Source organism: Chrysemys picta, chromosome 16, assembly GCF_011386835.1.
Source record: "Chrysemys picta bellii isolate R12L10 chromosome 16, ASM1138683v2, whole genome shotgun sequence".
NCBI lineage: Eukaryota > Metazoa > Chordata > Testudines > Emydidae > Chrysemys > Chrysemys picta.
The window spans coordinates 12,954,116-12,973,261 of NC_088806.1; the positions used below are offsets into that span (position 1 = coordinate 12,954,116).

General features: G+C 55.8%; 2 protein-coding genes across 10 annotated transcripts in view; one reads left to right on the forward strand and one right to left on the reverse strand.

Moving 5' to 3' along the window:
- LOC135976036 (nascent polypeptide-associated complex subunit alpha, muscle-specific form-like) overlaps positions 1-19,146 on the reverse strand; it is a 1,165,876-nt gene that overhangs the window by 302,131 nt on the left and 844,599 nt on the right. The gene's annotated exons all lie outside the window — the stretch shown is intronic.
- Positions 8,160-19,146, forward strand: part of LOC101944363 (zinc finger protein 420-like) — a 71,967-nt gene continuing 60,980 nt past the window's right edge. For 3 of the 9 annotated variants that reach the window (XM_065569408.1, XM_065569398.1, XM_065569402.1), the window contains exons 1-3: positions 8,160-8,295; positions 9,604-9,692; positions 11,227-11,353. In XM_065569408.1, the coding sequence (XP_065425480.1) occupies positions 9,621-9,692; positions 11,227-11,353 (199 nt within the window). In that variant the 5' untranslated portion in view covers positions 8,160-8,295; positions 9,604-9,620. Of the gene's footprint in view, positions 8,296-8,875; positions 9,437-9,603; positions 9,693-11,226; positions 11,354-19,146 lie in introns of those variants that run through there. The other 6 variants (XM_065569400.1, XM_065569399.1, XM_065569401.1 and 3 more) reach the window with 6 other exon arrangements.

Here is a 19,146-nt window from a genome sequence, read left to right on the forward strand (position 1 = left end):
TTCCTCACTTGTTTTGACTCTTGCCAACATATAATATTTTCTATACCTTATCTACACAAGGTCTTCTACACCTTATCTATACCAGGTCGCAACAACTTCTCACGCAGTTCTTTCCCACCCGCCTCACACAATCCTCGCTTCTACAAATCTCGCGTTATTAGGGTTACAGTTAGCCTGACTCTTGCTAACGAACTGTCATGCATTGCATCCCCTTCCTGTCAGTTCTTTCTCTGCTTCCACACATTCCTTAGGGCATTGCGCCACCATGTGGGTGTTTCATTTCCCAACCTCAATTTCCTACCGATCTATGAACAGCAAAACCTTCCTGTGTCTTTTGTCTGAGCCAGGGTATTCAGTTCCATTGAAACCTTCTCTCCTGCAATGGCAGTGGTCAAACAGAGCGCATGTGGCCACCTGCATCCCTGATGGTGAGACCTTCCTTCATGCTGCTGCTGTTATTTCTTGGTATGCATAAGTGTGCACACGGGGTGTGCCGGGTGTGCCCAGGCACACCCTAATGCAGGGGTGGGCAAACAGCTCCACTCTCCGGCGCGGCAAGCCAAGGGGTCTGCGCTCCCAGGCCGGAGCACCCCGCTGTGACGAACTGGGACTGTTCTTACTGTGGTGTGTGAATGCTGACAGGGGAGTGTGGCTCGGATAGTCTGCATTGGAGGATGGGAGACGGCCCGAAGGCGAATACCTGAGCGTGTAACATGAGAACCCAGGAAGGGGTTGGAGGCCAGGTGACACCTTAGCCCAGGAAACTGAACGAAGGCTGTGGGAGGGGTCGCTGAAGGCAGAGTCTTGGAAGCTGGGTGGAGAGATGGCTCTGACCTCCCAAGGGGGGCTGGGATGCCCTGGGACCCCCAGATGGACCTAACTGAGGGGGGCCCTGTTGCCTGTGCCTGCAAGACCTGTCTCGGACTGTATTCCTGTCATCCAAATAAACCTGCTTTACTGGCTGGCTGAGAGTCATGGTGAATCGCAGGAAGCCGGGGGTGCAGGGCCCTGAGTTCCCCAATACTCCGCGACAACTGGTGGCAGCGGCGGGATCTACTGCACCCCGTGGACGGCGCTTCCTGCAGTAAGTGACTGGGGAGCAGTAAAACGAAGGGGGATTGACGGGGACCAGGCGTGCTGAAGAGTGAGAGAGAGACGGTTATTACCCCTGGGAGTGTGTGACCAGCGAGAGGGACTTTTGCAGTAACAGGGTCCTCCGGGGGGATCGCAGCGAGTGGTCCCAGGGGCGGAGGAGTCTGCAGCTCGACCCTGGCAGAGAGGTGGTGACCTCGAGAAGGGCTGGCACACTAGGGGTCCCCCTTGGAACTGTGGGGAGCTGTGAGCACACAGGCCGGTGAGTGGCCAGCAGGAAGATGTATGCCAAGCGGCTTAAGAGCGACCTGGTGGAGCTGTGCAAGCAGAGGGGGCTGCGCATTGGGAGGCTCACCAAAGAACAGCTCATTGCCCGGCTGGAGGCGGAAGATCGCGCGAATGAACGGATCCCTGTGTCTCAGGGAAGCAGCCTGGCAAATGCAGCGCAGGCACCAGTGTCTGTCCCAGCTGGGAGTGGTCAGCCGGCTGCTGAGGGCTTCCCGAGACCCCTCCTTCCTATGCCTAGGGGAAGGGTGGGGAGGAGCCCAGCAAATACCGAGGGCGCCGTGACCCCCCCGGCCAGCAGGGGATCCTCCCGGCGAAGCTCGCCGGCCAGCAGAGGATCCTCCCGGCGACGTTCGGCATCCGTGGAGCGGAATTGGCTGGAATGGGAGAAAGAGCTAAAACTGAGAGAGCTGGAGGATCGTGAACAACAGAGACAGCATGAACGGGAGGAGAAAGAGAAACGGAGGCAGCATGAACGGGAGGAGAATGAGAGACAGCGTCAGCATGAAGAGAGACAGCGTCAGCATGAACTGGAACTGGCGAGACTGAAGGGCAGCGAACCCCCGGCTGCGGTGAGTGAGGGGGGACCCAGGACTGCACGGAGCTTTGATAAGTGCATCCTGGCCCCACGCAAGGAGGGGGAGGACATGGATGACTTCCTGGAGGCCTTTGAGACGGCCTGCGAGCTGCACCGGGTTGATCCCGCGGACAGACTCCGGGTCCTTACCCCCTTACTGGACCCCAAAGCCGTGGCATTGTACTGCCAACTGGAAGAGGCAGAGAAAGGGGACTACGAACTATTCAAAAAGGCCCTGCTATGTGAGTTTGGGCTGACTCCTGAGATGTACCAGGAAAGGTTCCGGAGTCAGGATAAAACCCCTGAGATCTCATATCTGCAACTAGCCGTCCGCATGGAAGGATACGCCAGCAAGTGGGCTGATGGGGCCCAGACGAAGGAGGACCTGGTCACACTGCTGGTACTGGAGCAACTGTATGAGCGGTGCCCATCCGACCTGAGGCTGTGGTTGGTGGACAGAAAGCCAGAGAACCCGCGACATGCAGGCCGGCTGGCCGATGAGTTCGTAAAGAGCCGGTGAGGAGATAAAAGGGAGGAGTCCCAAAGGAGCAGTCCCACCACAACGCAGAGAGAGAGTCACCATGGGACCTCCCCGTGGGAAAATACAGAAAAACCCCATCAGAGGGGAACATCCGGCGTCAGGACCATCCGTCCCACTCAAGGGGACCCATGGGACATGGGCTGCTACCACTGTGGCCAAAAAGGCCACATACAGGCCCAGTGCCCCAGGCTCAGGGACAGGCTGAGCAGACCGAACCCACAGAGGGTTGACTGGGTAGAGACCCAGCTCGGCGAGAGGCAGCATTCCCAGGGAAGGGGGGCTGGCAGAGTACCACCTGCTAAGGAGGGAGGAGAGCTCCAGGCCAGCTCCTCTAGGGGGCTGGATGCTCCAGATTCAGGGTTTTTGGTTTATACGGTAGGCGCGGGGCTGTCCCTCCGGAGAGAGTACCTTGTTCCCCTGGAGGTGGATGGGAGGAAGGTCAATGGATACTGGGATACGGGCGCAGAGGTGACGCTGGCCCGGCCCGAGGTGGTGGCCCCAGATCAGGTGGTGCCCAACACCTACCTGACCCTGACGGGGGTGGGCGGAACACCAGTGAAAGTGCCCGTGGCAAGGGTACACCTGAAGTGGGGGGCCAAGGAGGGCCCCAAGGATGTGGGGGTACACCCGTATTTGCCCACTGAGGTATTGATGGGGGGGGACCTGGAGAACTGGCCAAGCAACCCCAAAGGGCACTGGTTGTGACCCGCAGTCAGAGCCGGCGAGGGGCACTGCGCCCTGGCCTTGGGGGGGGTGCCTTGCCTGAGGCGCAGGACCCTAACCTGGTGGGGAGGGAACGCCCAGGGACACGGCTCAGGGAGGCTGCAGCTTCAGACCCAGCCGGCGAGAAAGAGCAGGTGGCCATCCCTGTCCCAGCTGCGGAGTTCCAGGCCGAGTTGCAGAGAGATCCCTCCTTGCGGAAGATAAGGGACCTGGCCGACCTCAATGCGGTACAGACCATGGGACGAGGTGGCCGGAAAAGGTTCCTGTGGGAGAAGGGGTTCCTGTACCGAGAATGGGCTCCCCCAGGGAAAATGGAGTCAGGGGGGATCAGGAGGCAGCTGGTGGTACCCCAGAAGTATCGCCGCCAGCTGCTGTGCGGGGCCCATGACGTTCCCCTCTCAGGGCACCAGGGAACCTGGCGTACCCAGCAGAGGCTGCTATGGAGCTTTTACTGGCCTGGGGTCTTTGTTACTGTCCGACAGTACTGCGGATCCTGTGACCCCTGTCAGAGGGGAGGAAGGCCTGGGACAAGGGGAAAACAGCTTTAGGACCCTTGCCCAGCATAGAGGAGCCTTTCCGGAGGGTGGCCAAGGTTAAAAGGGCGGCTCTAAACCAAGAGAGCCCAAAGCACAGACCTCCAGACTGGAGCGCTGGGAGAAGACCACAGCCCAGTTGGAACCCCAGGGGTATTGGGGTGGGAAAAGGGCACAGGCCGCATAAACCCTCCCACATGCGAACTGCGAGTGCCATCAAGCACCCCTGACCTAAGGGGGGGGCGTGAAACTGGAGGGGCCTGGTGTAATTCTCACCAAGGAATGGGAGGGATGCGGGGGCATCCATGGGAACGGGGGTAGGTTCGAACTTCCCCGGGTCACTGGCTAAAGTGACCCTGCTCAGTTCGGTCTCGAAGGGGGGAGATGTGACGAACTGGGACTGTTCTTACTGTGGTCTGTGAATACTGACAGGGGAGTGTGGCTCGGATAGTCTGCATTGGGGGATGGGAGTCTGCCCGAAGGCGAATACCTGAGCGTGTAACATGAGAACCCAGGAAGGGGTTGGAGGCCAGGTGACACCTTAGCCCGGGAAACTGAACGAAGGCTGTGGGAGGGGTCGCTGAAGGCAGAGTCTTGGAAGCTGGGTGGAGAGATGGCTCTGACCTCCCAAGGGGGGCTGGGATGCCCTGGGACCCCCAGATGGACCTAACTGAGGGGGGCCCTGTTGCCTGTGCCTGCAAGACCTGTCTCGGACTGTATTCCTGTCATCCAAATAAACCTGCTTTACTGGCTGGCTGAGAGTCATGGTGAATCGCAGGAAGCCGGGGGTGCAGGGCCCTGAGTTCCCCAATACTCCGCGACACCCGCCCAACGCAGCAAGCCACTGGTCCCTCCCCCGCCTTCCTCCCTCCTGGAGCCATGCCGCCGTGCGCGCAGAGCTCTGGTGGCCGGGGCTCCGCGGGGAGACAGACACACTCCCCCGTTCCCATGAGCTATATTGCCGCGCGCGCAGCGCTTTGGGGGCCGGGGCTGCGCGCTCCCGTGGGGCAGTGTTTGGCTCCGCGGGGAGGCTAGGAGCCTCATTTCATGGTAAGGGGTCCAGGGCCAGGGGAGTTAGATAAGGGGTGGGGGCAGTCAGTGGACAGGGTGGGTTGGATAGGGGGTGGGATCCCAGGGGTGGTGGTTAGGGGTGTGTGGGGGTCTCTGGAGGGGGCAGTCAGGGAGCAGGGGGGATTGGATGGGGCATGGGAGTCCCGGGGTCTCTGAGTGGGTGGGAGGTGGATAGGGGTCAGGGCAGTCAGGGGACAGGGAGCAAGGAGGGTCCTGGGGGGGCAGTTAGTGGGGGGGGTCTCTGGAGGGGGTGGTCAGGGGACAAGGAGCTGGGGGGGTTGGATGAGTCAAGAGTTCTGGGGGGGGCTGTCAGGAGGGAAGGGTGTGGAGAGGGGTTGGGAGAGGCAGGGAGCGGGGGGTTGTATGGGTCGGGAGTTCTGGGGGTCCTGTCAGGGGGTGGGGAGCAGTTGGATAGGCGTGGGAGTCCCGGGGGTCTGTCTGGGGGAGAGGGTGTGGATAAGGGTCAGGGCAGTTAGGGGACTGGTAAGGGGTAAGGTCCTAGGGGGGCAGTCAGGGGAGAAGGAGCAGGGAGGCTTAGGTAGGGGGTGGAGTCCTGGGGGGGGGCAGTTAGGGGCAGGGGTCCCAGGAGGAGGTAGTCAGGGGACAAGGAGCAGGGGGGGTTGGGGGTTCTGAGGGGGGAAGTCTGGGGGCAGGAAGTAGGAGGGAGTGGATGGGGGTGGCACTAGGGCAGGGGTAGGCTCGGGTGGGGCTCCCTGGGTGCACACCCTAATGAAATGGGCTGCGCACGCCTATGTTGGTATGTCAAGGATGGAACAAAAGGCTGAGTTCACTCCAGGGTGAGGAAAGAAAGGAGCCTCCAATCCCTTGAAAAAGCTCAGAGCCCCAGGGAAAACCTGACCCCTGCCATTGGAATCACTGATATGCTGGCGATATGATGGGGAAAGGGACTCTCTGAATTGGCAAGGTAGGGAATGAACAACAATCTACAGCAATGTCATTAACCACAGGCATCTCATCACGCTCCAGCCAGAAGGGAAACGGCAGGAATTCCCGCTGTTCGGCCCTGGACCCACTTACACACCCTCACAGCAGTGAGTGTGCTGGGGAAGCTGCTCTGAACAAACAATTGGAAATGATAATTCAGTGAGACCGGAGCCATAGTGTAGTGAGCCAAACAAAGGAGTCAAGTGGTTGTGGCCTAGGTAAGGTGATAGACTGGAAATCCATTGGGGGTTTGAATCCTGACAACCGTGGAAGAGCTAAAGATGTGGTTACTCCATTTTACTGCCTGAGCATCTTTGGTGCCTACTGGAGCCAGGGCTGGTCTCACGCTAAGGCCATTTCTACATTAGCACTTATGTCGGCAAAACACTTGTCACTCAAGGGTTTTGCCGGCACAAGCGCTCGTGCACACAGTGCTGTGACGATGGGAGGTGCTCTCCTGCCGACCTAGCTACCACTGCTCATTGAGCTGGTTTTATTTCGTGGATGGGAGATCTTTCCAGGCTGCCAGCATAATGGGGCTCCACGTGCGCTCTTACAGCGGCACAGCTGTATCGGTACAGCTGTGCCGCTGTCAGCTTGTAAGTGTAGCCAGAGCCTAAGTCTACACTTAAAACGTTACAGTATCTCCGCATTTCACAGCAGACACTCACTGCAGTGATGGGAGAGGTGAGCCTGTCACTGGAGCTAATCCACCTCCCAATGACGCGGTAGTGAGGTTAACAGAGGAATTCTTCCATCCACCTAGCGCTGTCTACACCAGGGCTTAGGTCAGTTTAACTACGTTGCTCAGGGGTGTGGATTGTTCACACCCTGAGAGACAGAGCGTTGCCCCACATGCATTGCTTCCGTCTCACAAAGGGCAGGTCTGCACGTAAGCACTGCACTGGTCTGGCTGCACCACCATAGCGCTTCAGTGGAGACTATCTACGCTGATGTGAGGGCTTCTCCCCTCAGCTTAGATTCTCCACCACCTCAAGCTATGTTGACATTTATAGATTCTAGGACTGGAAGGGACCTCGAGAGGTCATCGAGTCCAGTCCCCTGCCCACATGGCAGGACCAAATACTGTCTAGACCATCCCTCATAGACATTTATCTACTCTTAAATATCTCCAGAGATGGAGATTCCACAACCTCCCTAGGCAATTTATTCCTGTTGACAGAGTACTGTCTACCCCAGGGCTTAGGTCGGTATCACTGCATTGCTCAGGGGGGTGGATTTCTTACACCCCTGAACAATGTAGTTATACCGACCCAATTTTGTAGCATAGCCCTGGCTCCAAGCAAAGCTGGTTGGGCCCAGGTGGGGGCTGGCAGGGCATTAGGTGTGGTGGGAGGGTTTAAATCACACTGCCAGGCACTAATAATAAAGGTGCTGAAAGTGTGCGATTTGTACGTGGATAGGCCAGTGTTCCAGTCCCCTCGCAGACGACCCCATCACTTTCTGAAAAGGGCACATCTCAGCTCTCAAACGGCATGTTGTGGCTGCAAGAATCTGTGGGCGGCTCTTTCATTTACACTGAGGTTTAAGTCCCGCTTCGTGCCCCATGTTTGAGAATGAAAATCATAAACCACCCTTTGAAATAACGAATGCAGCAGGATGTGTTATTGTCCCTGCCCGAAAGCAGACAGCCCCTTGGAGAAATGCAGTGGGGTTTGGGGTAATACTTCACTGCACATTTACCCTTGCTAAACTCCCTCCCCACCTTGTGGGGTCCCAGAGCCTGGTAGCCGAGACGCCTCCGCTGCAACTTTATCCGAAGCCCGAGTCAGCTGATACAGGCCAGCCCTGGGTGTTTCATCGCAGTGTGAATATACCCTCACATCATGCCTACACTGCGATTAGAATCATAGAAGACCAGGGTTGGAAGAGACCTCAGGAGGTATCTAGTCCAACCCCCTGCTCAAAGCAGGACCAATCCCCAGACAGGTGCCTGGGAAGTGGGGCAGGGCACCTGTCTCCAAGCCCGGGGCAGCTGACTCAGGCACGTGGGGCCGGGGCTGCAGGGCTGTACATTTACAGTGGCGATGTAGGGGCTTGAGCCCGCGAGGGGCGAGGGCCTCCGAGCCCAGGCTGCAGCCTGCGCCCAAAGAGCCACACGGCGGGGGCGGAGTTGGGGGCGGGGCCAGGGCCCCATGGAGTGTCCTCTTTTTTAAAACCTTAAACATGGGGTAACACTATTATTGCCCGCCCGAGCCCCCTGCGCTGCCCCCAGCCCGGGAGCAGAGCCCCGGGGGCCCTTTGTCCTGCCCGCCCCGGGGTCCCTCCGCCAATCAGGGAGCGGGGAGGCGCGTGGCCGCGCACACGTCCCCTCCGCCAATAGAAAGCCGAGCGGGAGAAAGTAGCGAGAACTACGCTTCCCAGTGCGCCCCGGGATAGGCCACTTCCGCTTCCTGCGGCACGTGCGGCAGTGGATAGGGGCAACTAAACGTCACTTCCGCTCTGAGGAGAATCAAGAATTACGGCGCTCAGCCTGTCCTGCGGCGCTTCCGCCCTCTCGAGCCCAGGTATGGGAGGGCCCCCGGGGTCAGCCTGACCCCCCCTTCAGCCCCTCCCCCCGAGGCTCCCCTGGCCGCGCGCCCCCCCCGGGAGCAGCGGCCCCGCCCGGAGCCCCCCCCGGCGCCTTCCCGCTTCTCAGGCGAACTCTCGTGTCCCGGGGGCGGGGCCTGGTCCCTGGCGGCCCCGCCCCTCGGCCGGGCGCTGCGCTGCGGGGGGGGGGGCCTCAGCCCCGGGGTCTCTGGCCCTGCCCCCGCTGCTCCCCGGGCCCGAGCAGCGCCCCAGGATCGGCCCCGCCAGTGCCAGGGCTCCAGAGGGAGCGATCGGACCCGGCCCCGCCCGGCTCCCGGCAATCGGGGGCCAGCGATCATGCTGGGGGCGGGAGGGGGGAGGGGCGGGGCGGGGATCAGGCTGGGGGCGGGAGGGGCGGACGGGGATCAGGCTGGGGGCGGGAAGGGGGGAGGGGCGGACGGGGATCAGGCTGTGGGCGGGAGGGGGGAGGGGCGGACGGGGATCAGGCTGGGGGCGGGAAGGGGGGAGGGGCGGACGGGGATCAGGCTGGGGGCGGGAAGGGGGGAGGGGCGGGCGGGGATCAGGCTGTGGGAGGGAAGGGGGGAGGGGCGGACGGGGATCAGGCTGGGGGCGGGGTCTCCTGCCTCAGGGGGGCAGCCCAGGGGGCGCTGTAGGGGGCAGCGGTTCACTTTCCGGGTGACTGTCCCCTTTCAGGAGTCGGGTGTGTCTCGCGTACCCCAGGTTACAGCGATAGCAATACCAGTGTGTCACGCACAGGATGACTGGACATGGCTGACTTTCTCAGCTTTACCATCTAATTATAACATAAATCAACTGGAATGTAAATATTGTACTAACGTTTCAGTGTACAGGATATAGATCAGTATAGAATCTCAGGGTTGGAAGGGACCTAGAGATCATCTAGTCCAACCCCCTACTCAAAGCAGGACCAATCCCCAGAAGAAACTGACTCCACCATGACGATAAGGATGAGAACCGATCAGCTGCGTAGAACGGATATGCACAAGTTGTATGAAAATGTACTTTGTACTGACTTTGCATGTTTTTATGTAGCATGTTGCAAAACTAGGGAAATATCTAGATGAGTTGCTGTACCCCCTGAAAGACCCCTGTGTCTGGGTAGGTAAAGTCCCCCCATTACTAATTGTATTTTGAATTTTTCTGTTATTTGCGCAACAGTCTAGAACACTAGTGTGCAGGGAAAGAGCCTGGGGGGGGGGGGGAATTTTGATGTGAAATTATTTCCTGTTCTGACATGTCCCCAATTGCCTTTTTTGCCCTAACAGGCTGCAGCGCAACATCCATGTTTTGCTCCAGATCATTCCGTCCTTCCAGGGACCAGAAAAGGGAAATGGCTGCAATGGAGCCAGTCAAGGTAGGGATTATCGGGGAGTTGCTGGTGGGTTCCTGTTAGGGAGAGAGACGGGCAGTAAATACATAGGAGGTGGGCACTTGGGGGGGTGGAGGTTGGTCTGGAGGTGGGAGGGGTTAGGAATTACATCAGGTGGAGAAATGGGGGGGCGGCAAGGTGTGAAAAACGTGCTGGATTTGGTTACAGTGAGGCCTAGATCGGAGGAACAGACCCCTGGGATTTGTGGGTGGGAATTCCCTAATTTGTGTAACAGGAAACAACCCCCCCTGGAGTGGGCTGGGAAAACTTACCAGAGTCCAAAACTACAGCCTGAACCTACTACCCAGAAGCTACTGTGAGATATAAAGGGACACCCACCAGCAGTGTTCCTCTAATTTTTGATGTCCATATGTGGAATTAATTTTGTTATGTGTCACACATCACCTCCATATTGATGCACATAACAAAATTCATGTGGTGAGGATGGTGCCGAGTGGTTCAGATTGTGGGAGGGGGTTCAGGGCTGGGTCGGGGTTGGAGTGCAGGGGGTGTGTGAGGGCTCTGGGGTGGGGCTGGGGATGTGGGGTTCAGAGTGCAGAAGGCGGCTCAGGGCTGGGGCAGAGGGTCAGGGGGGCTGAGGGCCCCTGGCTAGTGGGGCTGGAGATGAGGGGTTCAGGAGGGGGCTTGGGCCTGAGGCAGAGGTTGGGTGCAGGGGGTGAGGGCTCCGGCTAGGGGTGAAGACTGTGGGGTAGGGCCAGGGATGACAGGTTCGGGGTGCGGGATGGGGCTCAGGCTGGGGCAGAGGGTTGGGGGGGGGACAAGGGCCCTGTCTGGGGTTGTGGGCTCTGGAGTGAGGCTGGGGATGAGGGGTTTGGGGGTACAGGCTGCCCTGGGGCTGTGGTGGGGAGAGAGGACTCCCCTCAGTCCTCTCTTGCCACAGCAGCTTAGGGGAGGGAGAGAGGCGACTCAGGGAGGGGCTGTGGAAAGGGCTTCTCTCCCACCGCGGCATGTCAGGGGCAGGTCCATGTTTGGGGCCGGGGAGGGGCGCCTTTTTCCCAGCTGCGGCAAGTCCAGGACAGGTCCACACTGGGGCGGCGGGGAGGGGTGCCTTTCCCTGCCGCAGTCCCGAGTCCCTTCTCAGGGCTTAATAGGCAGCTGTGCGACCACGCACCTTAGAGGGAACTTAGCCCTCCAGAGAGGCCCAGGGAAGACACCCCATCCCCTCCCATCTAGTTATCATCAATGGGGAGGGTGTTGCAATTCCCATCATAGTGTTGTCCGTGGACTCTGCTGGGAGCTTCATCTCCTGTATCAGCCTCTGGCTAGTAGGTGAGTGATGAATGTGAAGACCCCTTTCCCTTCTCTCCTCTCAGAGGGGTGAAGGGCTCTCTTTTTCTCCCCTCACCCTAATGCTTCCTGCCTGTTCCGATGGGATAGGTGTGGGATTATGCTGTCCGCCTGCCTCCCAGAGCTTCCCTGTGATTGGCCCTCCTCTCCTGTGAATAGTGGGGTTATCAGTAGGCAGCAGGTACTGAGTGTGGGGCTCTTTCTCTTTCAGGGGCCAGTGACTTTCGAGGAGGTGGCTGTGTATTTCACCAGCGAAGAGTGGGCTCTGCTGGACCCCGCTCAGAGAGCCCTCTACAGAGCCGTCATGCAGGAGAACTATGAGAATGTGACCTCGCTGGGTAAGGAGTCCCGTCCCCTCGGTTATTAGAAGGGGAAGTGAAGAGTTAAGTTTCGCAACATCCTACAGTGCAACCTCAACTCTGCCCTGTTTCAGCAACACCCCAACAGGCAAGTGACGCCTACACTAGCACTCTACCCTCCTGACCCCAGAGCAGTTTGGGAACAGAGCACAGGAGCAGTATAGCACAAAGTCTAACACCTTCTCTTTGCTGAGGCAAAACTTGGGATTAGGTCCCATGTAGGGAACAGAAGCTGCCTGCCCCTGGCCTGCGCTCAGACACTGAGCCTACTACACACAATCCATCTCAGACTTTCATAATGTCACCACCTCTTTACCCTTGCATTGAGGATTCCTTCTGAGTAACTGCCTTCACTTACCCTGCCTGAGCATTGGAGACCACTAGCATATATGCCCCCTGACTGCTGACAAACCTTGTGATAAGAACACGCTCTTAAATACTACTGTGGTGCGATTCTTTGGTATTTTACCCCTCACAGGCATATTAAATTTTATTACATTATGGTCTATATTACAAAGTGGTTCAGCTGTATTCACATCTTGCACCAGATCCTGTGCGCCGTTTAGGAGTAAATCTACACTTGCCTCTCCCCTTGTGGATTCCAGAACTAGGTGCTCCAATAAGATGCCATTAACGGGGAATGGATCTAGACTGTTCTCAGTGGTGGCAGATGACAGAACAAGGAGTAATGGTCTCAAGTTGCAGTGGGGGAGGTTTAGGTTGGATATTAGGAAAAACTTTTTCACTAGGAGGGTGGTGAAGCACTGGAATGGGTTCCCTAGGGAGGTGGTGGAATCTCCTTCCTTAGGCCTGGTCTACACTAGGAGGTTATGTCGAATTTAGCAGCGTTAAATCGAATTAACCCTGCACCCGTCCACACAACGAAGCTATTTAGTTCGACATAGAGGTCTCCTAAATTCGATTTCTGTACTCCTCCCCAACGAGGGGAGTAGCGCTAAATTCAACATGGCCATGTCGAATTAGGGTAGGTGTGGATGGAATTCGACGCTAATAGCTCCGGGAGCTATCCCACAGTGCACCACTCTTTTGACGCTCTGGACAGCAGTCCGAGCTCGGATGCTCTGACCAGCCACACAGGAAAAGCCCTGGGAAAATTTGAATTCCTTTTCCTGTCTGGCCAGTTTGAATCTCATTTCCTGTTTGGACATCGTGGCGAGCTCAGCAGCACTGGCAACGATGCAGAGCTCTCCAGCAGAGGTGACCATGCAATCTCGGAATAGAAAGAGGGCCCCAGCATGGACTGATCGGGAAGTCTTGGATCTGATCGCTGTGTGGGGCGATGAGTACGTGCTTTCGGAGCTGAGATCGAAAAGACGGAATGCAGAGATCTACGAGAAGATCTCAAAAGCCATGACAGAGAGAGGATACAGCCGGGATGCAACGCAGTGCCGCGTGAAAATCAAGGAGCTGAGACAAGGGTACCAGAAGACCAAAGAGGCAAACGGACGCTCCGGATCCCAGCCCCAGACATGCCGTTTCTACGAGGCACTGCATTCCATCCTAGGTGCGGCCACCACCACTACCCCACCACTGAGGCGGGAGAGGGGCAGCATACAGGGATCTTTCCTGGGGACAGCCGCGAGGGGGTGGGACAGGGGCAGAGTTCATGCTTGCCGGATTGCCGGCAGCAGGAACTGGCCAACGCTAGGAGCATTGCTTTGAACGTGAAAGGAGGGCACTGCTATAATTTAAGTTTTAAGCAGCCAAAAGTCTACGGCTTACCATGTCAGCCTGCTACCCGAATTCCGCTGTCCTGCCCCGCTTGTCTGATCTCCACTGCAAGACCCCAGGCACTGAATGCAAAGGCCGAAAATTCGACCTTGTCCTGAGTGCGCATGTGATAGGTGCTGTGCATGGTCTTGTTCACAGAGAAAGACTATGTTCATTGTTCACAAAAAATTATCTTTTTGAGGAATTCACTCCCTTTTTCCCATCCCACAGCTGCGACTGTCTCCCGACCTACCCTGGCATCCCCCTCCCAGAGGCTGGCGCAGATTAGGCGGAGAAAGAAAAGGACACTGGACGACATGTTCTCAGAACTTATGGGCTGGTCCCGAGCCAAGGCGGCCCAGCAGACCCAGTGGAGGGAGAACATGTTGCAATACCATCGATCACACATTGAACGGGAGGAGAGGTGGAGGCAGGAAGACCAGCAGGTGACTCAAACGCTGCTTGGACTAATGAGGGAGCAAACGGACATGCTCCGGCGCCTTGTGGATGTTCTGCAGGACTGGAGGCAGGAGGACAGAGCCCCGCTGCAGTCTCTCTCTAACCGCCCTCCCTCGCCACAAAGTCTCATACCCCCCTCACCCAAAGTCCTAAGAAGGAGGGGCGGCAGGGGCCATGAAAACTGTCACTCCGCCCCTGCAGACTGCTCGAGTACCAGAAGGCTCTCATTCCCCAAAATTTGATAAGTCCTTTCCTTCCCGCCTCACCCAAGCCCCCGTCCCAGTTTCATCCCCTAACTGTGTAGTTGCTAATAAAAAATAAGTTTCTGTTAATTACTGTTTCCATCATGTTCTTTTACAGGAGAGTGTGTTTGAAGGATGGAAGGAGGTTGGTAATTGGAGAGGACAGTCACCTTTACCAGGGTACAGACACGGGGGCAGGTTCAGCAGCAGGTCACACACACATTGCAGTCACTAGGCACCCTGGTCAGTCTGGGAGGTGGTTTTCATGTTCTGTGTGGGGGTGGGCTATGTGACTTTGTGGCGGGGGAGGGCGGTTAGAGATCTTATGCAGCGGTCCTTATCCTGGATCACAGAGCCATGCAGCAGGGAATCTGTAACCGTCCTCCCCCGCCACAAAGTCACATCACCCCCACACACAGAGTCCCGAAAAGGAGGGGTGGCAGGCTCCGTTGAAACAACCAGTCCACCACTGCGGACCCCTCTAGGAGCAGGAGCCTGTCATTCCTTGAGTTTAGAAGCGTCCTTTCCATCACTACGCCCGCTCGCCACCACAGTCTGCGTCCCAGTTTCAACAGTTTACCGCGAAACCCGTAATAAAGAAAATGGTGTTCATTAACAAAGTTCCATTTATTTTATTTTTAAATGTGAGTTGGAAGGGGGGGGACGGGGTGAACGGGGTATGTAGCTGGAGAGGATAGTCAACATTAACCGGGTAAAGAAACGGGGGCAGGTTCAGCTTCTCTTTAAACAAACTTAAAAGTCACTGGTTACCCTGCTCACTGAGGAACCTAGCTTTCAAAGCCTCCCGGATGCACAGCGCGTCTCGCTGGGCTCTTCTAATCGCCTGGCTGTCTGGCTGGGCGTAATCAGCAGCCAGGCTATTTGCCTCAACCTCCTGCCATAAAGGTCTCCCCCTTGCTCTCACAGAGATTGTGGAGCACACAGCAAGCTGCAATAACAATGGGGATATTGGTTTCGCTGAGATCAGAGCGAGTCAGTAAGCTTCTCCATCTCCCCTTGAGACGGCCAAAAGCACACTCCACCACCATTCTGCAATTGCTGAGACGGTAGTTGAAGAGTTCTTTTTCAGTGTCCAGGGCGCCAGTATAGGGCTTCATGAGCCAGGGCATTAGCGGGTAGGCTGGGTCCCCGAGGATCACTATAGGCATCTCCACATCCCCAACAGTTATTTTGTGGTCCGGGAAATAAATACCTTCCTGCAGCCGTCTAAACAGACCAGAGTTCCTGAAAACGCGAGCGTCATGAACCTTGCCCGGCCATCCGACGTTGATGTTGGTAAAACGTCCCCTATGGTCCACCAGTGCTTGCAACACCATTGAAAAGTAGCCCTTTCGGTTAATGTACTGGCTGGCCTGGTGGTCCGGTCCCAGGATAGGGATGTGAGTTCCATCTATAGCCCCACTGCAGTTTGGGAATCGCGGCGAAGCCATCTATGATGACCTGCACGTTTCCAAGGGTCACTACCTTTGACAGCAGTAGCTCAACGATTGCGTTGGCTACTTGCATCACAACAACCCCCACGGTAGATTTCCCGACGCCAAAGTGGTTTGCGACTGACTGGTACTGTCTGGCGTTGCAAGCTTCCAGAGGGATATGGCCACTCGCTTCTGGACAGTCAGGGCTGCTCGCATCCGGGTGTCCTTGCGCTTCAGGGCAGGGGACAGCAACTCACAAAGTTCTAGGAAAGTTCCCTTCCGCATCTGAAAGTTTCGCAGCCACTGTGATTCATCCCAGACCTGCAGCACTATACGGTCCCACCAGTCCATGCTTGTTTCCCGGGCCCAGAATCGCCATTTCACAGCATCAACGTGACCCATTGCCACCATGATGTTCACGGCGCAGGGTCCCGTGCTTTGCGAGAGGTCTGTGCCTCTCTCAGACTTCAGGTCCTCACCGCGCTGCCGTAGCCTCCTCGTCCGATTTCTCAGCATCTGCCTCTGGAAAAGGTGTACGATAAGGTGCGAGGTGTTGACAACGGCCATAACTGCAGCGATGGTCGCAGCGGGCTCCATGCTTGCAGTGCTGTGGCGTCCGCGCTGTCACTGACCAGAAAAGTGCGTGAACTGATTGCCCGCCGGCGCTTTCAGGGAGGGAGGGCGGGAGTGACAGTTGGATGACGACAGTTACCCAAAACCACCCTCGACACATTTTTTTCCCCAGCAGGCATTGGGGGCTCGACCCAGAATTCCAATGGGCAGCGGGGACTGCGGGAACTGTGGGATAGCTGCCCACAGTGCACCGCTTCCAATGTCGACGCTTGCCCCGTTAGTGTGGACTCACAAAGTCGAATTACTGTCCTTAGTGTGGATACACACATTCGACTTTGTAATATCGATTCCACATATTTGATTGAAATAAAATCGAACTACTCTCGTAGTGTAGACATACCCTTAGAGGTTTTTAAGGTCAGGCTTGACAAAGCCCTGGCTGGGATCGTTTAGTTGGGAATTGGTCCTGCTTTGAGCAGGGGGTTGGACTAGATACTTCCTGAGTTCCCTTCCAACCCTGATATTCTATGAATAAAAACTTTATCTCTGCATCCCACCCTGAGGTGACATGTATCCAGTAACATGTGGTCAGTGGAAATCCCCAAATATTACTGAGTTTTCCATTTTTATAGTCTCTCTAATCTCCCTGAGCATTCCCTAATCACCAGGAACATCTTGCTAAGATGGTCAGTAATATATTCCTATTGCTGTTCTCTTATTATTCAAGCATGGAATTTTTATCAGTGGAGATTCTGTGGCACAGTTTGATTCATTTAATTTTTTTCAAGTATATTTCACTCTATGCTGCCTTTCACGTCATGCATATGAGTCAGAGCCTTAACACTTTGTGTTGTACATTTTTTTATAAGAACTGCCCTACTGGGTCAGACCAAAGGTCCATCTAGCCCAGTATCCTGTCTTCTGACAGTGGCCAGAGGGAATGAACAGAACAGGGAATCATCAAGTGATCCATCCCCTGTCGCTCATTCCCGCTTCTGGCAAACAGAGGCTAGGGACGCTAGTCCTCCCCATCCTGCCTAAGTATATAAGAATCAGGAAGCCTGCCATGGTGGGGCTACTGGGTGCTTGAGGTGCTAAATGAGCATTCAGCTGCTCTGCAATGGCCTTGATTCCCTAACGGAATCCTTTGCATCAGTCTTCACTGCAGAGCATGTGAGGGACTTTCCTACACTGGAGCCATTCTTTGTAGCTGGCAAATCTGAGGAAAAGTCCCAGATTAAGGTGTTGATAGAGGACGTTTTGGAACAAATTGATCATTTAGACATTAATAAGTCATGAGGCAAGATGGTATTCGCCCCATCGTTAGACCACTAATCTTGCCCTGCAGCCACATGCTGATCAGTGTATTTCAGGGCAATGTGAGTAAGCAGGTAAACTGTAGAGAAATTAGAATAGTTGGCCTCTAAACAGAAAGTAATGCTGAACCCTAAATATAGTGGAGCTGGTGGTCTGCTAGGATAATGTTCCAAATGCATGGAGGATGTGGCAATCAGTTGCAGCCATCTGTGGACATGAGACAGTTTGAGGGTCTCATTCAGGCTTTAAGACAAGGGAGGGCAGGAGGAAGGGAGAAGATGATGGGGAGCCGGTGTTTATGGGGTGCCACAAGGCAGGGAGGCCTGAGATCAGACGGGACAAAGGGGAGGGGTGTGTGGAGGAGGCTGGAGGGAATCAGCAAGAGGTGCTCCTGGGAACTGATAATGGTGTGAGCTGGGAGAGTGGGGACTGGGAATGCGGAAAAGGGGGTGGAGGGCCCAGCAATGGTGCTGTTGTTGAGGGAGAGTTGAGTAGGTGATGTGGGTTAGCTGGGAGTGGGGAACACTCGGGGCTGAGGGACATGGGGAGTGAAGGGTTTGGAGAGTGATTGCTCTAGGAAGCAGGGAAGGCCTGGTGGGGATGGGAAGGGAAGGTTTCAGGGAGTGAGAGATTTTGAGCATTCCACTGGGACTGTTTTGGCCTCTCCCTAGGCAAAGTTCAGAACCACTACTCCATTCTGATCCTCCTTGACCTATCAGCTGCCTTTGAAACCATCGACCATGCTCTTCTTGAAATCTGATCTTCCCTTATCTTCTCCTGCTTCTCCTACTTCTTTATGCTCTCCTTCAGTGTGTCCTTGGACAATCCTTATCCCCTGTCATGGAGTATTGGGGGACTCAAGGCCCTGCACCCCCGGCTTTCTGCAATTCACCATGACTCTCAGCCAGCCAGTAAAGCAGAAGGTTTATTTGGATGACAGGAATATAGTCCAAGACAGGTCTTGCAGGCACAGACAACAGGGCCCCCCTCAGTTAGGTCCAGCTTGGGGTCCCAGGGCATCCCAGCCCACCCCCCTTTGGGGGGTTAGAGCCATCTCTGCCTCCCAGCCATCTCTCCAGCCCGCTTCCAGCACTCTGCCTTCAGCGACCCCTCCCACAGCCTTTGTTCAGTTTCCCGGGCCAAGGTGTCCCCTGGCCTCCAACCCCTCCCTGGGCTCTCATGCCACACGCTCAGGTATGCGCCCTCGGGCAGACTCCCATCCCCCAATGCAGACTATCCCAGCCACACTCCCCTGTCAACATTCACAGACCACAGTAAGAACAGTCCCAGTTCGTCACATCCCCACTCCAGCTTTCTGCAGGGCTTACACAAGCTCTGTCCTTGGTTTACTTCTCTTCTTCTTCTGTACGTTATCGGTTAATCTCATCCACAAACACAAATTCAGCTACCGTCTCTATGCTGATAACTCACAGATATAACTCTCTGCTCCAGATTTGTATCCTTCTCTCCAAACTGAAATCTCAGCCTGTCTCTGATATGTCTTCATAGATGTCTAGCCAACAACTCAAGCTCAAAAGCTAAAATGGCTAAAACACAGCTCTTAATATTTCCCTTGAGCCATCCCCCAACTTCCTTTCTGTATCACTGCAGACACCACCACCATCCTTACTGTCTCTTATGTCTGTACGCTGCGCATATGCCACAACACAGGCCTCTCTCTAGGTCCTCACATGCACCTTATTTCTACATCTTGCATTTTCTTTCTGCCTAATGTCCCTAAGATACAGCTTTTCCTACCCATCCTACCCAGCTAAAACTTTTGTCCACGCTCTCATATTCTCCTGTCTCAATTATTGCAACATTCTTCTCTCTTCCTTAACATATGCAATCAAGTGCTGCTCATATCCATTCAGAAGTAAATATCCAGAAAGCTGGCTCACTCTCCTCAAATGTGACCTCTGAGGAAAGTTTGAAAGAATTGGTGTTGTTTAGTCTTGAGAAAAGAAGATTGGGAAGGACCTGATAAGTCTTCAGATATGTTCAAGGCTGCTAT